The sequence below is a fragment of the Prionailurus bengalensis genome, chromosome C2, assembly GCF_016509475.1.
Source record: "Prionailurus bengalensis isolate Pbe53 chromosome C2, Fcat_Pben_1.1_paternal_pri, whole genome shotgun sequence".
NCBI lineage: Eukaryota > Metazoa > Chordata > Mammalia > Carnivora > Felidae > Prionailurus > Prionailurus bengalensis.
In genome coordinates, this window is record NC_057350.1 from 2,467,966 (window position 1) to 2,484,257 (window position 16,292).

The 16,292-nt window shown below is 60.9% G+C and overlaps 1 protein-coding gene across 5 annotated transcripts in view; it reads right to left on the reverse strand.

Annotated features, from left to right (window-relative positions):
- AGPAT3 (1-acylglycerol-3-phosphate O-acyltransferase 3) overlaps positions 1-16,292 on the reverse strand; it is an 84,550-nt gene that overhangs the window by 17,646 nt on the left and 50,612 nt on the right. For 3 of the 5 annotated variants that reach the window (XM_043593476.1, XM_043593479.1, XM_043593475.1), the window contains exon 2: positions 6,829-7,055. In XM_043593476.1, the coding sequence (XP_043449411.1) occupies positions 6,829-7,006 (178 nt within the window). In that variant the 5' untranslated portion in view covers positions 7,007-7,055. Of the gene's footprint in view, positions 1-6,828; positions 7,056-12,713; positions 12,738-12,821; positions 12,953-16,292 lie in introns of those variants that run through there. The other 2 variants (XM_043593478.1, XM_043593480.1) reach the window with 2 other exon arrangements.

Consider the following 16,292-nt stretch of genomic DNA (forward strand, 5'->3'; position numbering starts at 1 on the left):
TTCTTTCTCGGTACCAGCCCATCCGTCTTCTGAGGGGACCGTCCCTTGAGGATGGAGGGCAGGGCCTGGAGACTGGGCTCCAAGCCTGACTTCCCAGGCCTCAGTGTCCCCATTTACAGACAGGAGAAAACAGTAGCTTCCTCACAGGGGCCTCTGGAGGACTCAACGGGCTACAGCTTGTGACGTTGACACCCAAGAAGCAGGGAACCGAGGCTGGTTTCTCCTTCTGATGGGCGTCCCCATCAGCCCGGCCTAACGTGGGGGCTTCAAAAGTTCTGCCCCCGGCACGCTCCCGATCGTGCAGCCTCTGGGGTCTCACCTTCCTCCGTGATGGGAGCTGGATGAGAAGTATGCGCCTCGGATGATACCTGAACTCACCAGCCGAAGTCCCTGCCACCCAAGGCGGGGTCCACAGAAGAGGCCACCGGTCAGAGGCTGACTCAGCACCCGTGAACCCGCCAGTCGTGGCCACGTCTATCCCACGTTAGACTGCACTGGAGAAAGGCAGGGGCGTGGAACGACAAAGGATCTGAACACACACTTCTCCAAAGGTTATTCACAAGTGGCCAACGAGCACACAAGGAGACGCTCAGAATCGTCAGTCATCAGGAAAACGCACACCCGGGCCACAGTGAGACATCCCTTCCCGCTCATCAGGACGGCCACGGTCACACACAGACGGGGGCAAGTGTAGGCGAGGGCTGGAGACACTGGAGCCCCGCACGGCGCCGGTGGGGACGCAAAAACGGTGCGGGTGCCGGGGTTGGAACAGTACTGGGCGCGATCTCGGAACAGACAGGTGGGAAGGCCCAACGACCCCACCCGGGGGATCTGCCCGGGGGACACGAACGCAGATGTCCACGCGAAAGCCTGTGAACGCACGCCCACAGCCGCATTGTTCGTGACAGCCAGAAGGCAGAAACAACGCGAGCGCCCAGACTGCTGGACGGATGGGACACGATGTCTGTCCGCACCAGGTAATGTCATCCAGCTGCACCGTGGACGGGTCTTGACAACATCGTGCTCAGTGTGAGTCTGTCTTCAAGGACCACCTGCTGCAGGAATGTCCAGAATGGGCAAATCCATGGACAGAAAGTAGCGTACTGACCGCAGTGACGAGGGGAGTGGCCGTTGGTGGGTCGGGGTTCCTTTCTGGGCTGAACCCCAAAACCGCTGGTCAGTATACTTTAAGTGGGTGAATTTTATCTCAGTAAAGCTGTTGACAAGAAAAGGAAAGAAAGAAGGGAGGCCACAAGGCCACTTGTGCATCTGGAAGCACATCCCCTGTGGACCAGGCTCCCCTGGCCCCCCCACCCCCGGAGAGCCGCACCCCACAGACGCCCACACCAGGTGACGAGCCTTGCTCCTGCCCCTCCCTCTCCGGCCGATTGTCATTTGGCCGATGGCAGCAGTCCGGCAGGGCCTGGGCAAAGTTCCAGGTGCACGCTGGTCCACGAGAGACCGTGGATGAGACCGTGGCTCCGAAAGCGATCGGCTAGGGCACCAGGAAGCGGTTTCCTATTACTCTAGTAAGAAGACTTGGGGTCTGTCCTCTTAACAGACCTTCGGCGCACAAGCCAGCATCGTTACGCGTGGGCACGGTGCTGGTGGCCACGGACCTCTCGGACCTTCTCACCTCGCACGACAAGAGTCTGCGCCCCTGTGCGCCTGTAGGGTTTGCCGACCTTGGGTCCCTCATATGAGCGGAGCCGGGTGGTGCTTCTTCTGTGACCGGCTTATTTCGCTCAGCACGAGGTCCGGCACTTGCCTGCGTGTGGTCACACGTGGCAGGAGTTCCTCCTCTGTTTTCCACTGTACGCGGACCACATTTGCCCCATCCGCTTATCCATCGATGGACACTGAAGGTGTCCCACTGTCGACTCCCGTGGAAGACGCCGCTGGGAGCGCGGGCAGACTCGGCAACGCTTCCTCATCATCAGCTTGAGAGGGGCCACTGATGCCTCGACCTCCAGACTCAGAAACGCCAAGGGCAGCGAGGGCAGTGCGCCAGCTGTGGGGTCCGCCACGCGGTCAACGTCCCGCGAATGCCGGCTTTCCCGGCCATCGCTGCATTTCACGGAGGCATCCGGAACAGAGCGAGACAGTGCTCATCTAAGACTGACGCAAGACACGGAATTTCCTAAGAAGGATCTTTTTCAAGGCCGTGTCTTCACTTAGGCTTGACAACACGTGCCTCGCTCACGCTGGCACTTATAACGATGTCTACACACCCCTTGTGGCCACGACCGCTTCCCAGGACGGGCCTGGACAGCACACCGTTGGAAACCACGGCGCGGGCTCAGAACAGCCACCGGCCCTTCGTGCTGGCCGGTGACAGCGGTGAGGACACTGAGGCCCGGCCCGGCCGCACTCTGCAGGCAGGCAGAGGACGACCACGTCCCGCCATGCGTTGGATCTCAAGGCGGCCACAAATGCAGGCGCGCTGCATCAGAACGGAGGGACGCGAGCACATCACCGCCGCACGTAAGGCTTCTCCGGGTCCCCACGACCGCCGAGGGGAAGCACAGGGCAGCAGCCCGGATGCACAGAAGAGCCCTGTGGGGGGCGGCTGGGCACGTGGCACCCGCGTTTGCGCGCAAGGACACGGGTGGTGTCCCACAAGCAGATGTGTGCTGGCGGGCAGGCTTCCCCCTCCTAACGCAGCCCCTCGCCGTGGCCAGCACTGGGGACCTCCGCCTTTCTGATGGAGGGAGAGGTCTGACCCGGGAGTGACCAGACGGATGGACACCGGCTGCCCCCTGTCGCTGTCCTGGAGATCGGCCCTTTCAGAGGGTCGCCTGATGGAAGGCCGCTCTTTCCTGCCAGCCGTCGGTGGGCGGAGGGTCCCTGCCTGTGGTCCCGGCCGAGCTGGGGAGCATCTGGAATTAGCAGTTCTGCTGGTTGGCTCCTGAGCCCTCACTAATCTTTTTGCGATTCCCTCCGTTCAGGTACATGCTTGCCCTTCCACGGTGAGCGAGCGTTCCCTGCTTACCCCAGTCCCGCAAGGAACGTCGCTGCGGGCGTGCTCCCTGCATCAACTTCTGCTGTGGGGCCGGCGGTTTTCTCCTTTGCAGCCGGGAAGCTTCAGTCTCGGCCGGGTCGGCCCGGAACAGGCCATGCGTCTCCACGCGTGTGCCCCTAAGCTCTGTGGCCAGACGACAGTCATGCTGGGAACGCAGAGGTCAGCGGGAGGGCGCCAGGCCTGACGGGGCGGGGACAGGACCACACATCCAGTTGAACAGAAGGCAGGTTCGGGGGCACTGAGATTCCAGGGCTCACCGTGCGCCCCCGGAACGTAGGGGAGCCTCCCACGTGGCCCTAACATGAGGAGGACCTGCCCCTGTATTTCAGGGTAACGTGGAGAACACCCCCAAATTCAGCAGGTGCCCTGGGGGCTCCCATGGCCTGGCACTCAGCAGCAGAAGGCCGGGCTGCTGGGGGGGGGGGGGTGAGGGGCCCCACCCAGCCCGCTTCACCCCTCCAGCACGTTTTCTCCTCTCCACGCTTTCCGCTACTTTGTTTTGCAAAAAAGGATTTGTCGTTGCTTGTTTAATCTACCTTGTTCTAATAGTTCTGAGGTTGGTCTGATGTCTGTTTCCCACCCTGCCCTCCCTTAGCCAAGTCCAATGGTGACATGGCCGCTCTCTTCCTGGCAAATATGAGAATGGAGGGCTGGTGGGGGTGGGGGACCGGAACACTGCGCCCCCCACCCCCATCCCCACCCGGACCCGTTTCAGCCTCACAAACCGGGCATCACTATGCAATAAGATCGTTCGGAGGTACCTGCTTGCCGTTTTCTCTGACTTCCTTCTTTCTTGCAGCTCAGCCCCTGTCGTGCTGTCAGCTTTATTCTCACCAGAGAGAGTGTTCAGGTGCTTGTCCGTGGGCTGTGAGGGCTGCCACTGTGCATTGGCCTCTGGCGGTTCCCGACTTGTGCAGGCAGCTGGGCCAGGGTGGTGAGGCTCCCTCGGGGTCAAAGCCTCCCGGCCCCTGACTCGACCCCGCTGGGCCGAGACCAGGCCCATCTGTCCAGCCGGCAGGTGCCCGGCTTTCCTGTCTGGGTATTTGTACAGCCTGCCCTTTGTCTCCGTGGGCTGTGACTTCCCTGGGGCAGGTCCACGTGTGGATTCTGTTTATTTCCCTGCTGGGCACGCGCTGTCCCCCTAGAGCCACAGAACCACGTCTCCGTCCATCCGGGGGCGTCCTCGGCCATCACCGCCCCCGGTGCTGCCTCCCCGTGTCCCCCCACAGACCTGCGCGTCCCCCCTTCCTTCTCGTCGCTCCCGTGTCACACCTCCCTGGCGGGGCTCCACCGCACGTGTGCGCCCCGCGTGCCCGTTCCCTCGTGAGCAGGGTCCAACGTGACGGAACACGCGTCTTCTAAGCGTTCACTTTAAAAACTACAATTACGGGGGCGCCTGGGTGGCGCAGTCGGTTAAGCGTCCGACTTCAGCCAGGTCACGATCTTGCGGTCCGTGAGTTCGAGCCCCGCGTCGGGCTCTGGGCTGATGGCTCAGAGCCTGGAGCCTGTTTCTGATTCTGTTGTCTCCCTCTCTCTCTGCCCCTCCCCCGTTCATGCTCTGTCTCTTTCTGTCCCAAAAATAAATAAACGTTGAAAAAAAAAAAATTTAAAAACTACAATTACGGTTTTTATTTATAGAAGTTCTATTTGATTCTTTGTCACACCTGTCACTGTCTGTCAGTCTTTTGTTCTCCTCGGACCGTGAATTCCCATCTTATCTGTCTTGACAGATTCCTCAGGTCTAACTCGGAGATACTGATCCCGAGAGGTGCCGCGAACCTGCTCCCCGCCGGCCACGGCTCCGGGTCCTGGTTTAGACCCAGCGTCCCCCCTCCCCTGCAGCGGGCCCAGCTGGGGCCCCTGGAAGGCAACCTCGGGGTTCAGTGAGCACCCCGCTTTCTGCTGGGTGGATGGGGCGGGGCTGAGAGGTTCCCTTACTTCCTGTGAACCCAGCCGGCTTTCTCCTGGACTGAGCTCCTCGGGATCCTGCTGGAGGCGGAGTCTACAATTTTGTTTTTATCGATTAGCATTTGCCCTTTGGGTGTGTGCTCACATCACGTCATACGTTCATCAACAACTCATTGTATTTTTCACGTCAGAGGAATTCTGGTTCTCCCCCACCCCACCCCCACACACAAATCGTGTCCCATCCAGAAAAGAAACCAAACCCTGGGCACTGAAGCTGTTACGTGTGTAAGGCAAGAGAAAGCCACAGGCTGGTGTGCTGGCCTTGGCAGAGGCAGCGGGAGGTCACGGCCTCCTCGACGGGGCTCCCTTCTCTGCCCCGGAACCGGGGGGCGAATGGAGACCCACCATTCCCCACACGGCAGGCACACGGTGGCTATTACTCTCTCTTTAGTGGAAAAGAAACATGGTCTTACGCGAAAAAATGGAAACGGTACAAAGTCAGACGTGTAATAAACGTAAACCATAAAAAAAAAAGGCAAAATAAACAGCAAATAAGTAAAACAAAAAAGGATAAAAGTAGAAGGCCCTCCTCCCTGCACTCCCTGACACTCAGTCTCCCGTTGACCCCTTGAGACCCTCTGGGCACGAACGGCCGTGTAGACGTGCACCCACCTCATACACACGGTGTTCAAAACAACCAGCATGCCGCGTACTTTGCGGGAGACCTTCCCTTTGCGCTTAAAAGTGTGTCTTAAGCAGCGCCAGGGTGGCTCGGTCGGTCGAACGTCCGACTCTTGGTGTCGGCTCAGGTCACGATCTCACAGTTCATGAGTTCGAGCCCCGCGGTGACGGTGTGGAGCCGGCTTGGGATTCTGTCTCTCTCTCCCCGCCTACCCCTCCCCTTGCGCATGCTTGCGCTGTCTCTCTCTCTCTCTCAAAATAAATGAGTAGACTTTAGGAAAAAAGGACGTTGAAGATGGTTCTCTATCAAGTCGAGAGACGGTCCCCGGTCGGTAACGGCTGTGCCAGGCGGACTCACCCTAGCCGGCCTCCACTCATGGGCACTGCGGCTGCAGCCACTTTTATGCTAATATAGAAATGACAAGACGAGAATGTCTGTACGTGTGGACTTCGGCAGATATCTCCTTATTTTGTGGATCAATTGTCAGAAGTTGCCGCTGTTCGAGCTGTGGACGCCCGCTGGCGAGCTGCCCTCCTGACACGTGCCTGGTTCCCCCCCACCCCAGGCCCCCGTGTGGCGTTCACCTCTGTCAACGGTGGGCTTTATCGTCGAGGTCTGAACACGCACACGTGCATACAGGCCTCAGACACACACGTCCACACGCGTCCAGGACGCAGGCAGGAGCCCTTCTCTTCCACAGAGAGATGCTCAGATAGGTACCAGAGGACAGGCCACGCGAGGGTTGCCTCACGACGCTCTGGTGACGGGCTGGCGGAGCACACGGGAGCCGACGCCGGCCCATGTGCTGGCAGGGACGGGGTTGGGGGGTGCTGAGCTGAGTGTCATTTGTTCTCAAATATCCAAAACCCCACGTTAAACCTCAGGAAACTGGTCTCTGCGGGTCCGAGCGGTCAAGTGCGGCAACGTCACCTGGGTCAGCCAGACCAAGAGTCTGCGGGGGAGGGGAACGTCTTTCTACTCGTGTCCTGGCCAGGAGCCAGCCCTGAGCACCTTGGAGCACCCCCCCCCAGCCCCCAATTCCCAGCCCGGGGGTCGCCAGCCAGGCCCCCGCCTCCCGGTCACGTCATCGGAAGCCTTCGCCACCCCCGGGGGCCCCTGCCCGTTACGGAGCGGCGTGTGTGGGGCTCATCCGGCAGAAAGAACCCCCCCCACCGTCACCCCCCCCCCCCCACCGTGCGGCGCGGGCCACACTCACGGCTCCACAGGGAGTAGGCGAGGCGGCAGTTCAGCCGGCGGTACAGCTGCTTGCTCAGGGGCCAGAGGACCAGCGTGCACAGCTGGACGGAGTTGATGAGCAGCCCGCTCACCACGAACACGAACCCGATGAGGAGGTGCACCGCGAACTGCGTCTTCAGGTAGGCGAGCGGGCCCATGGTCGCCGCTCAGTAGCGAGTGCAGGGTCCTTCAGCGAGAACGGCCGTCCTGCAAAGGACAGGGGGCAGCGGTCAGGAGGGTGCGGGGGCCCTGGCGGCCGCAGTCCCCGGGGACGGATCCGCGGTGCTCACGGCACGGCCCCGACCTGGGGCCCGACCCCCAGCAGCTCACGGGGGCCGCACCCCGCGACCCCACCCCGCACCCGACAGGCCCACACGCGGACACCCCCGGGCACACAAGAGAGGCAGAAAAGACTGGAACCAATGTCCCCGAGCATTACCAGTGATTCCCTCTAGGAAACGGCATGACAGAGAGTTTTTATTTTAGACTTTTTACCACGCATTTACCGTCGTCCAATTGCACACGAACTCTCCAGGAAAACAGATCCACGATACCGTAACTAATGCCTCCTAATTCCCAAACAGTGGTGTACTTTTTAAGCTAAAAGCCTTTGTTTTGGCTCTAACACAAAGGCGGTGACTCACCCAGGAACCTGACCAGTTTTTGTCCCCTTTTCAAATGCATTTCTTATTTTCAACGGTGAAGACAGAAGCTCACATTTCTTGGTTGAACTTGTCCCGTGAGCTGCCCCGTGACCCCCTTGTGGGCAGAGAACCAAGCAGGAAGTCGTGACCCAAACTCAGGGCTGTCCGTGGCCGGTGCACCCGCAGACCTGGTCCGTGGGAAAGGTGCCCGCGCCCTCTTTGGGGGTGGGGTGCAGAGGGGGCTCTGAGCCACACACCAGGCTCCCCGACCCTCCAGGGCAGGCCCTGCGTCACTTTACAAGCTGAGCACACCCGCGGGCACACGGAAACCGGCCACCCCCAGAGAATAAACCGACTGGGCCAGAAATAAAGTGCAGTGACTTTTAAGGCCGAGTCATAAAAGCACAACTCTGCCCGGCCCCTGGTCCTTACATAGCTGGCTCTGGGGGACCTGGCCGCCCTGCCAGGAGGACATGTGAGCGGCAGGCTCTGGACGCGGAGGCTGACTGTTCGGCTCCAGCCAGACCTTCGGATGCCCGCAGCCCCACGAGCAATCCCGACCCACCCAGCCCATTGTGTCTGAAGTGCCCGCCCTGAGAAGCGTCTTACTGCCTCCTAGGGGTCACTGCAAACCCCCCTCTGAGCAAACAGAAGCACAGACAGGCTCCGTGCCTGGCTCAGGGTCACAGCGAGAGAAGGAGCAGGACCCAATTCCAGAGGAGGCAGTCAGGCCGGGTCCACGCTCTTCCCACGGGCAGAGGCCCTTCGGTAAAGCAGTCTCAGACACACCGGCCGGGCCTGACCACACGCTTCTTCCTTGCCCTGGAGGCAATGGCTTTGGCCAGACCTGGCATTGCTGTCTGTCCTACGGCACCGAGCCCGGCCCGTGGCAGGCTCTCCGCACCCCACCGCTCCAGCAGACCCGGCTCTGCCCGCACCCCCACCATCTCGGATTCGGGCCACGTGGGCCAGAATAACCAGGGTCCCCGGAAGCCAGCTCAGAGATCGGCACCTCAGCCGTCATGCTTTTTGAGGCAGATTCCTAGGTTCTGTGGCTGACCTGCTGTTTCCATCACTAGGGCGTGAGGTAGGAGAATCTGATGTTAAAGTCAACCTTATCGAGGTACAACTCACGACAGCTCACTGCTGTGCGGCGGGACGGCCTGGAAAGCCACTGCCGTGGTCGAGTCGGGGAGCCTCCCCTCGCCCCTGCCCCAGCAGCACTGCCCCACGCCCGGCACCGTGAACCCAGCTTCCTTTCCCGCGGGCTCACGCGAGGAGACCCACACGGGACATGCCTGGTGGCTCAGTGTGCACCACAGCTCCTTCCACGGCGTGGGGGCCCCGCTCCGCCCCTGCACCTGCCGGCGGGCCTCGGGCTGTGAGCAGCGGGGGCCCCACTCCACCCCTGCCTGTTGCACAACAGCCCCCACGGCTGTGAAGGTAAGGAGCCAGTCCCTGGCCTGCCCCCGAGGCTCTGGTCTGAAAGTCCATCGGCAGAACCCCCCCGGAGAGCTGCACCCACCCCTTGGCCCCATCGCCAGCACCACACCCTCCTGTCTGGGTCCAGCTGGCCTCCCGGCCCGCGTCCCTGGGGCTAAGTGGGGGACCTGACAAGGGCTGATCCCCGGGGCTAAGTGGGGGACCTGGCAAGGGCTGATGGACGTGGCGTGGGGCTGGTAGTGGTCCTGGGGCCTGGTTCCGATGACTGCCCTTCTTTGTGAGCCTCGGCCACCACCTGTCCTGCTGCAGCCACCCTAGGTGGGTCCTAGCTGCTGTGTGCCAGGCTCTCGGGCACCAGAAAGTGAGCCTGGCCCGGGGCTCTGCTGAGGCTGGCCGTCTTCCGGCATGTTCCCCTGCTGCTGGTCAGCCAGGCTGTCAGGATCTGGCCCGGATACCCGAGAAGTGGGGTCAAAATGCACGACGTCACCTGGGGGCCAGACTCCACCCTCAGGAACGTCACCCGCTGCGGTCAGGGGTCCTCCCTCCCACCCCGCGAGAGTACCCCGTGCCGACTGTCTGCTTGGACGCTGGCACCCCAGCCACAGGCCGCCGACACCGGCATCACAGGCCTTCGGGGACAGGCGGCAGGGGCCCCTGCAGAAGGGTGGGGGTGGGGCGACGCCCCGTTCCCACTGGGCCCACACGCTCCCAGCCTCTCCCCGGCCTCGGCCTCCCACTGGAGGGGCAGGAGCACGGCCGGGGGAGCCCTCGACTCAGGCCGCCAAGACCGCTGGCTTGTGCGCCCGACAAAACCGGCTTACCTTCTCACCGGACGAGTTTAAGTCAGTTTCTACGTTTTTAAACACGACTTTAAATTTGCGAGCGCTATGCACTCTGGCACACTGTGAAGTTCTACTTTCTAAATATGACTTCGTTCTTTTAGATGCAGCCAAGGGGGTCTAACGCCTCACTGCTCAACAGCCTCTGTCACTGTCCCCTCTCAAAACACGGGGCACCACCCTCCTCTGGGAGGCCAGGGAGCGTACTCCCTCCCGTCTTCCCCGCTGGGTTTGCATCTCCCGTGCCGCCTCACGCGACCTCGCTGTGACGAAATACATCATGAAGTCTCTCAACAGCCTCCCGACCCAACATTCTCGAACAAGTTTACATTTCTTACGCGCGAGGCTTTAAGCCAAACAGTTCCTCCTGGATGGGTTACTTGAAGACACTCCATCCTGAACGCTTGGTCTGCGTCTCGTCTTGGCTACGGCCACAGCGCCACCGGGCGCCCCTATGGCCACTGTTGGTGCCCGCTGGAAACTGAGGACCAGAAGGGCCCAAGTGGCTTCAAGGCCTGCAGCTCAGGACGACGGGGGAGGCCAGGGCCCGGGCCTCGGCCACAAAGCTGCTCCCGGATTTGCGCAGATATCCAACAAAGGAAGACGAGGAAAGGCCTGGAACTCGGCCCTTCACCCGTCCGTGACCGTGACCACGGGACACCTGGGTGAGCCCCCCGTGCCCGGGCCTCAGAAGAGGCCACCTGCTTCTCAGGAGCGGCCCCTGGGGCCTGTGGCAGGCGGCCGCCCCGGCCCGTGTACCTGGTACCCCCTCACTAATGCTCAGACGCTGTCACCGACAGAGCAAGGAAGCCTAGACCTAGATAATAGGTCTAGATCGTTCTGGAAGCCCGCATCTGCACAACTTGATCCTGACGGCGAGGTGGCTGCCTCCTGAGTTCGCACCCCTCCTCAAGGTGGGGGTGCGGGGTGCAGTCACCCCCTCAGGGCTGGAAGGCAAGGACAGACCGCCGGCCTGTCGGGAGGGCAGTAAGCCAGGCGACTGAGCTGAACGCGGCCTCACACGGAACTCAGGGGCCGCCGGCCACCACAGACGCCGACCCGGGGCGTCTGGGGACGCCAGCCAGCCTTCCCTCCGGTGTGGCAGGAAGGACTGGGAGCCCAAAGCAGACCCTCCTCCCAGCTCTAGCGCCCCGCCCCCAAAGAAGGGGGACCCCTGGTGGGTGGGACACCCTGTCCCTCCCGGTGCTTTCGCTGCTACAAGCCTGTGGTGCCCACGGCCGAGCTGTCTGTGGCTTAGGGCCACGAGGGGCAGGGAGGAAGCACCTCGCGGCACTGCGGCACCTCACCGCCATCACGTGAGGCCCCTGGCTGCTCTGAGAGCCCACTGGGGCACCTCCCGTTATGGGCGAACGGTGTCCCCCAAAAGACATGCTGGGGTCCTAACTGCCAGCACCTCAGAACGTGGCTGTATTTGGAGACGGGGTCTCTGAAGAGGTGATCGCGTTAAATGGGGTCACTGGGGTGGGCCGTAAAGCAACCTGCCTGGTGTCCTCGTAGGGAGAGATTCGGACACGGTCTCTCCGTGTCCGAGGAGGACCATGTGGGAAGACACACATGGCGGGGGTGACGCTGTCTACAAACAGATCCCTCCCCCACAGCCCTCACGGGGATCCAGTCCCGCCCACCCCTGGATCTCAGACAGCCAGCCTCCAGAACTGCCCGCCGAAGCTGCCCGGCCCGGGGCGCTCTGTCCTGGCCGCCCTAGTGGAGTGACACCCCTCCCACAAATACTCCGGCCTCATCCCCAGACCCCAGGCCCCTCTCACGTCCTGCCGGGAAGCCTGGCCCCGCCTCACCACTCAAAGGCAGAGCGCTCCGTCCCCTGCACCTGCCTCAGGGCCCGTCCCCAGACGCCCAGGGCCCCTCTTTCCCGGCACTGGTCCCTGGGTCCCTCTTGTTCATGAACTAGCCAGTCAGGTGGTCTGACCTTCAGATATCCTCCCAGGCACCCCGTCCCCCGTCTTCGTGGAAACTCCCACGTTTCTGACAAAGCCTTTGCGTGGGAAAGAAACCGAGGCCGGCAGGGCGGCACCGGGTGTCTCCACCGCACGGGCTCCGGGCAGGGAAGCACCGCATGGGGACCGACTGCACCTCACTTACACTCAGACTCGGTGCCAGTCCCTCCGCCCACGTGCCTCGCGTGCCTCCGCCCAGGGTGTCCCCAGCACACAGCGGGGACGCGGCACGGGACCCGAACCAATACCGTCGCCCTCCGACGGCACCGGGTGCCCCTTCGGCCGTGTCTCCTGCTCTGCTCTGGCTGCCTCTCCCGGTGACCTGCTGCCCGACCCCGGGGACCAGAGGAAGGTGCAGCCGTGGGACCACCCCTCTGGGACCGCTGGCCCTCCGAGCCGTGGCCTCAGCTGGCCCGAGTGTTCTCTGTGAGCCGACAGCGGCTGGCGATGGGAGAAGACATTCAACACGCCAGAGGGTAGCGTTTGTGATGTTCTAGATACGTGGTCTGCATTACAGACAGAAAGAGCTGCTGAGTTTCATGCGGATTTCAGTCAACTGAATTCAAAGCCCACGATGAAGCAGAAAAGCAGAACCGTTACCTTCCCTCCTTCCCTCTGTCCCGTCCCACCCATGAAGGCCTATGCGTGAGGCACGCACAGTCTCCCAGAGGCACCATAGAAAGGCCTTGCCGGCTGGCTGCACAGAGGACACCCCAGGAGCGAGCCTGGGTGTTTGGTTTGCGCGCGGGCCGTTCTGTTGTTTCTGAGTCAGGAGACACCGAAGGACAAAACCCGTGAACAGGGGAGAGTCGAGAGTGAACACTGTCTCGAATATTCTCGAGCTACCCCGAGACACGTAGACGCAACGTTAACTGCCCAAAACGCAGCCCGGAGCCAGGAGTGAGGCTCGCGCTCCCCGGGCGGCCAGCCCGGGCCGCACGGGAGCACATCCACATCACTCACAGCGGGACCGTCTAGCCCTTGACTGGTCCCTGACCGGCTGCTCCTCCCTCCGGCTGTAAGCGTGGCAGGGGCAAGAGGGACTGGGTGGCTTCCTGGCCCACGGCCCGCCTGGTGTGAGCGGGGGCGGGAGGGGCGCTGGTGGCAGACATTCTTCTGACAATGACACGGAGGGGCAGGCGACGGCCGGCGGCCCGGGAGGCGCCACCTCAGAGGGTGACCCTGCGCCCATCGATGACATCACGAATGAGAGCACAATGGCCACTGTTGTCCACGCTGACCTGACCACGACGCCGAGGGAAAGGCTGTATCCTATCATCATGTTACTGACAAGGCCAGGAAGCGGAGAGGGTATTTTTATGAGGCCAACTAAAATTGCAGATCAGACAAACACGATCCTATTTCTGAGTCTTTAAGGGACTACCTTTCGTTCGTGGGTAAATTCACTGGCAGGGACCACCTTATCCTTCTACGGGCCAAGAAGTAGGACACGTTTCTTTGCTAACAATCGTCTGTCGCCTCGTCAGATTCCCAGAGCCACCGAGAAACCGAAAAGTCTAGGAGGAGGAACAAAATCATCCCTATCTGCAAATGACAGGTTTGTATCCCGCAGACCCCAGAGAATCCACTGTGACCAAAGTGCCACTATAGACAACAGATGACAGGGTGCCGAATGCAGTTAACACAATGTACAGAGATCGGCATTCTCAGAACGTTCGGTAACTCGCTCTGACTGAAGTCATCAGAAGGGACCAAGACAGCAGAGAAGTTTAGTCATTTCTCCCCAACAGCCCCAGGACACTGGCCTCAGGTGGTCATCCGAGACCATAGAGCAACCCAGAAGCCACGCACGGAAGATGGGGAGCTCCCGGCCGCTGGCGGCTCCGCCCCCACCCCCCGATCATCTGGGGCCCCGGCCGCTGGCGGCTCCCGGGTCGCTTCACTGTCTTTCTAGCAGCAGAAACAGAAAAACTGCACGTCCAGGACCAGGGGTTTCTCCTAAAGCAAGTGGGGAGCGGGCTCACAGTCCAAGCACTTAAGGCAGGAAGATAGGCCCGGGGACCGCCGTCCAGTGGGCACGCCTGCACGCGGACACGCAGATGCGGGAGGCACACGGAAGACAAGACCCCGCGTGTGTCTGCAACGAAACGATCTGACGGCAGAGCCCGCACAAGGACACGGCAGAACATCCTGAAAGACAATAAGCCTAACAAAGGGAACAGCACTGCCCTCCCTGTGCCCCGCCCCTGGCAAGGCAGGCGTCAGGACGTGGGGTCCCCTCTCCGGCGCTGGGGCCCCGCTGGCTTCAGGGCTCTGCACACAGAGAACACGCGGTCCTTCGACCCCAGCTCGGCCCTCGGGGCCTTGCCGCCTCCCCCGTGCCCCGCGCCACCGGGCGGGGGTCCCGGGGCGGCCTGTGGGGGGCGGGCCCCGCGGAGCACGGTGGACCCACAGCCCCAGGCGGGTGCCAGCCCACTGCAGCCACACTGACGCCCCTTCCTGCTGGGCCCGGCCCGGGCTGCTGACCCGCAGAAGCCGGTGGTGGCCACAAGTGCCACACTGTGAGGGCGTGGGTTAGATGGTGATACGCGATTGACACGCAAACCGTTCTAAGTTACAGATGCACTTGAATCCTAATTAAAACACCAACCGGTCCCTCAGCTTCACCGGGAACTAGACGGGCGGGTGCTACAGCTCGTGTGGAGAACCAAACAAGAAAGAGAAGCCGAGAAGACCACGCACGGGACCAGGGAACGGCCCACAAGATGTCACAACTACGACAAAGCCTCGAGCGAGCCCCGGCCCGCGCGGACAGACAAGCAGACCAGTGAGCTGGACCGGAGCTGACGGCCCGCGGGCCCTCGCGCCCGAGCAGGTGCACCCCTGCTGGACACACGCCGAGTGGGGCTACTGGCTTAGCAAACACCACGCCTCACACACGTGTCGACTTCCTTCTGTATTTGTATTGAGGCACGTGTGTATTTCTACTGTGTTTAAAATTTCTTATTTTTTTACATTTATTTATTTTTGATAGGCAGAGACAGAGCGCAAGTGGGGGAGGGGCAGAGAGAGAAGGAGACACAGAATCCGAAGCAGGCTCCAGGCTCTGAGCTGTCAGCACAGAGCCCGACGTGGGGCTCGAAGCCACGAACCGCGAGATCACGACCTGAGCCGAAGTCGGACGCTCAACCGACTGAGCCACCCAGGCCCCCCTCTACTGTGTTTAATACGTTACAATAAATAGAATACAAAATTAACTTAAAACCATTACGGGAATCAGGAGGCTCTTTTAGCATCACATATCTCCTCAACCAGTGGGTGAAAAGAGGCGATTAAACAACAGGCCAACCTCCCCTCCGGGCCCACGAGTCCCATGCAGCCACCGTGGGCTCCCTCCCGCCACGCCGCTCCTGGTGAGAATCGAATCCCAAGATGGGATCTAAGCCCCCAGATATAAGCCATAAAGGAACCCCATCCCCTCTTGGAGTGACTGGTGTGGGCTGTGAGGCCCAGTTCCAGGCAGGGGGACACGGGGGGAACAGGGGAGACGTCCATAGGTACTTGCAAGAAGGCTTCTGTTTTAGGACAGGAGACAAATCCCTCTGGGATGCCCTCTGCCCTTCTGCCCCGAGTGAGGAAGGGTGGCTCGAGGTCAGCATGAAGCAACACATATGAGGCCTAAAGGCCCAGAGTGTGGAAGACGCGGGTCCTCTGAGGCCGAGGCCTCGCAGGCAGAGAGGACCTGTCGCACGCATTTAAGCCACCGTTTCTGGGATGCCAGCACGCGGGTCTGGGTGTCATACCCAGGCGCTCCATCAAAGCCTGCTGAATGCATGATGCGTGTTTACCGCACGTGCACCGTGACAAGCGTCACCCAGTCCCCAGGAGCATCCAGGCCAGAACCCTTGGGTCAAGAGCGGCAGAGCGCCACGGATGTCCCCCAGAACCTCATGCTTCGGCACACTCCGAAATGTGGCCACTTTACAAATTTCACAGAATTTCGACCCTGGGACCAAGAGAAGTCAACTTGGACTCCGCGATCCTCCGACTTTTCCGTGGGCCCTGCCCTTCCCCGCGCAGCTCTGGCTGGAACGAAGTACGTTGTCAGTAAGGATGTGCCGACTCCAGGGTTTTCCCCTTCTCACCGCTCCCCAATCCCTGCTGGCCCCTTTGTAAGTAGCTCCTGTAGTAAAGCCTCCTCCCTCTGAATGCCATTTCCCCTCCATCAGGACCAGAGAGACACAAAGAATGAAGACAGAAATCATGGCAGTCCTGAGATCGACCAGGTTTCAGAAAATGGAACTTCTGCTGATCCTTTGTGAAAAGATTACTTGAGGGTGTAGTCCAGCGAAACAGGAAGGAAGGAGAAAGACATGGGATTTACGACAAAGAACTCACCCCATTACGCAATGGAAGGAAATGCCGGGATAAACACCCGTAGGTGGCCCGGAAAGAAACTGCTCCAAACTAGAACCCGAGATCTTTCAAGAACAAAGAATTTGTTCCACAAAGAATACGATGAAGGAGCTAGAAGATTTTGGTATTGAAGGAGAAATAGGTTTCTTTTCTTAAAAATAAAAA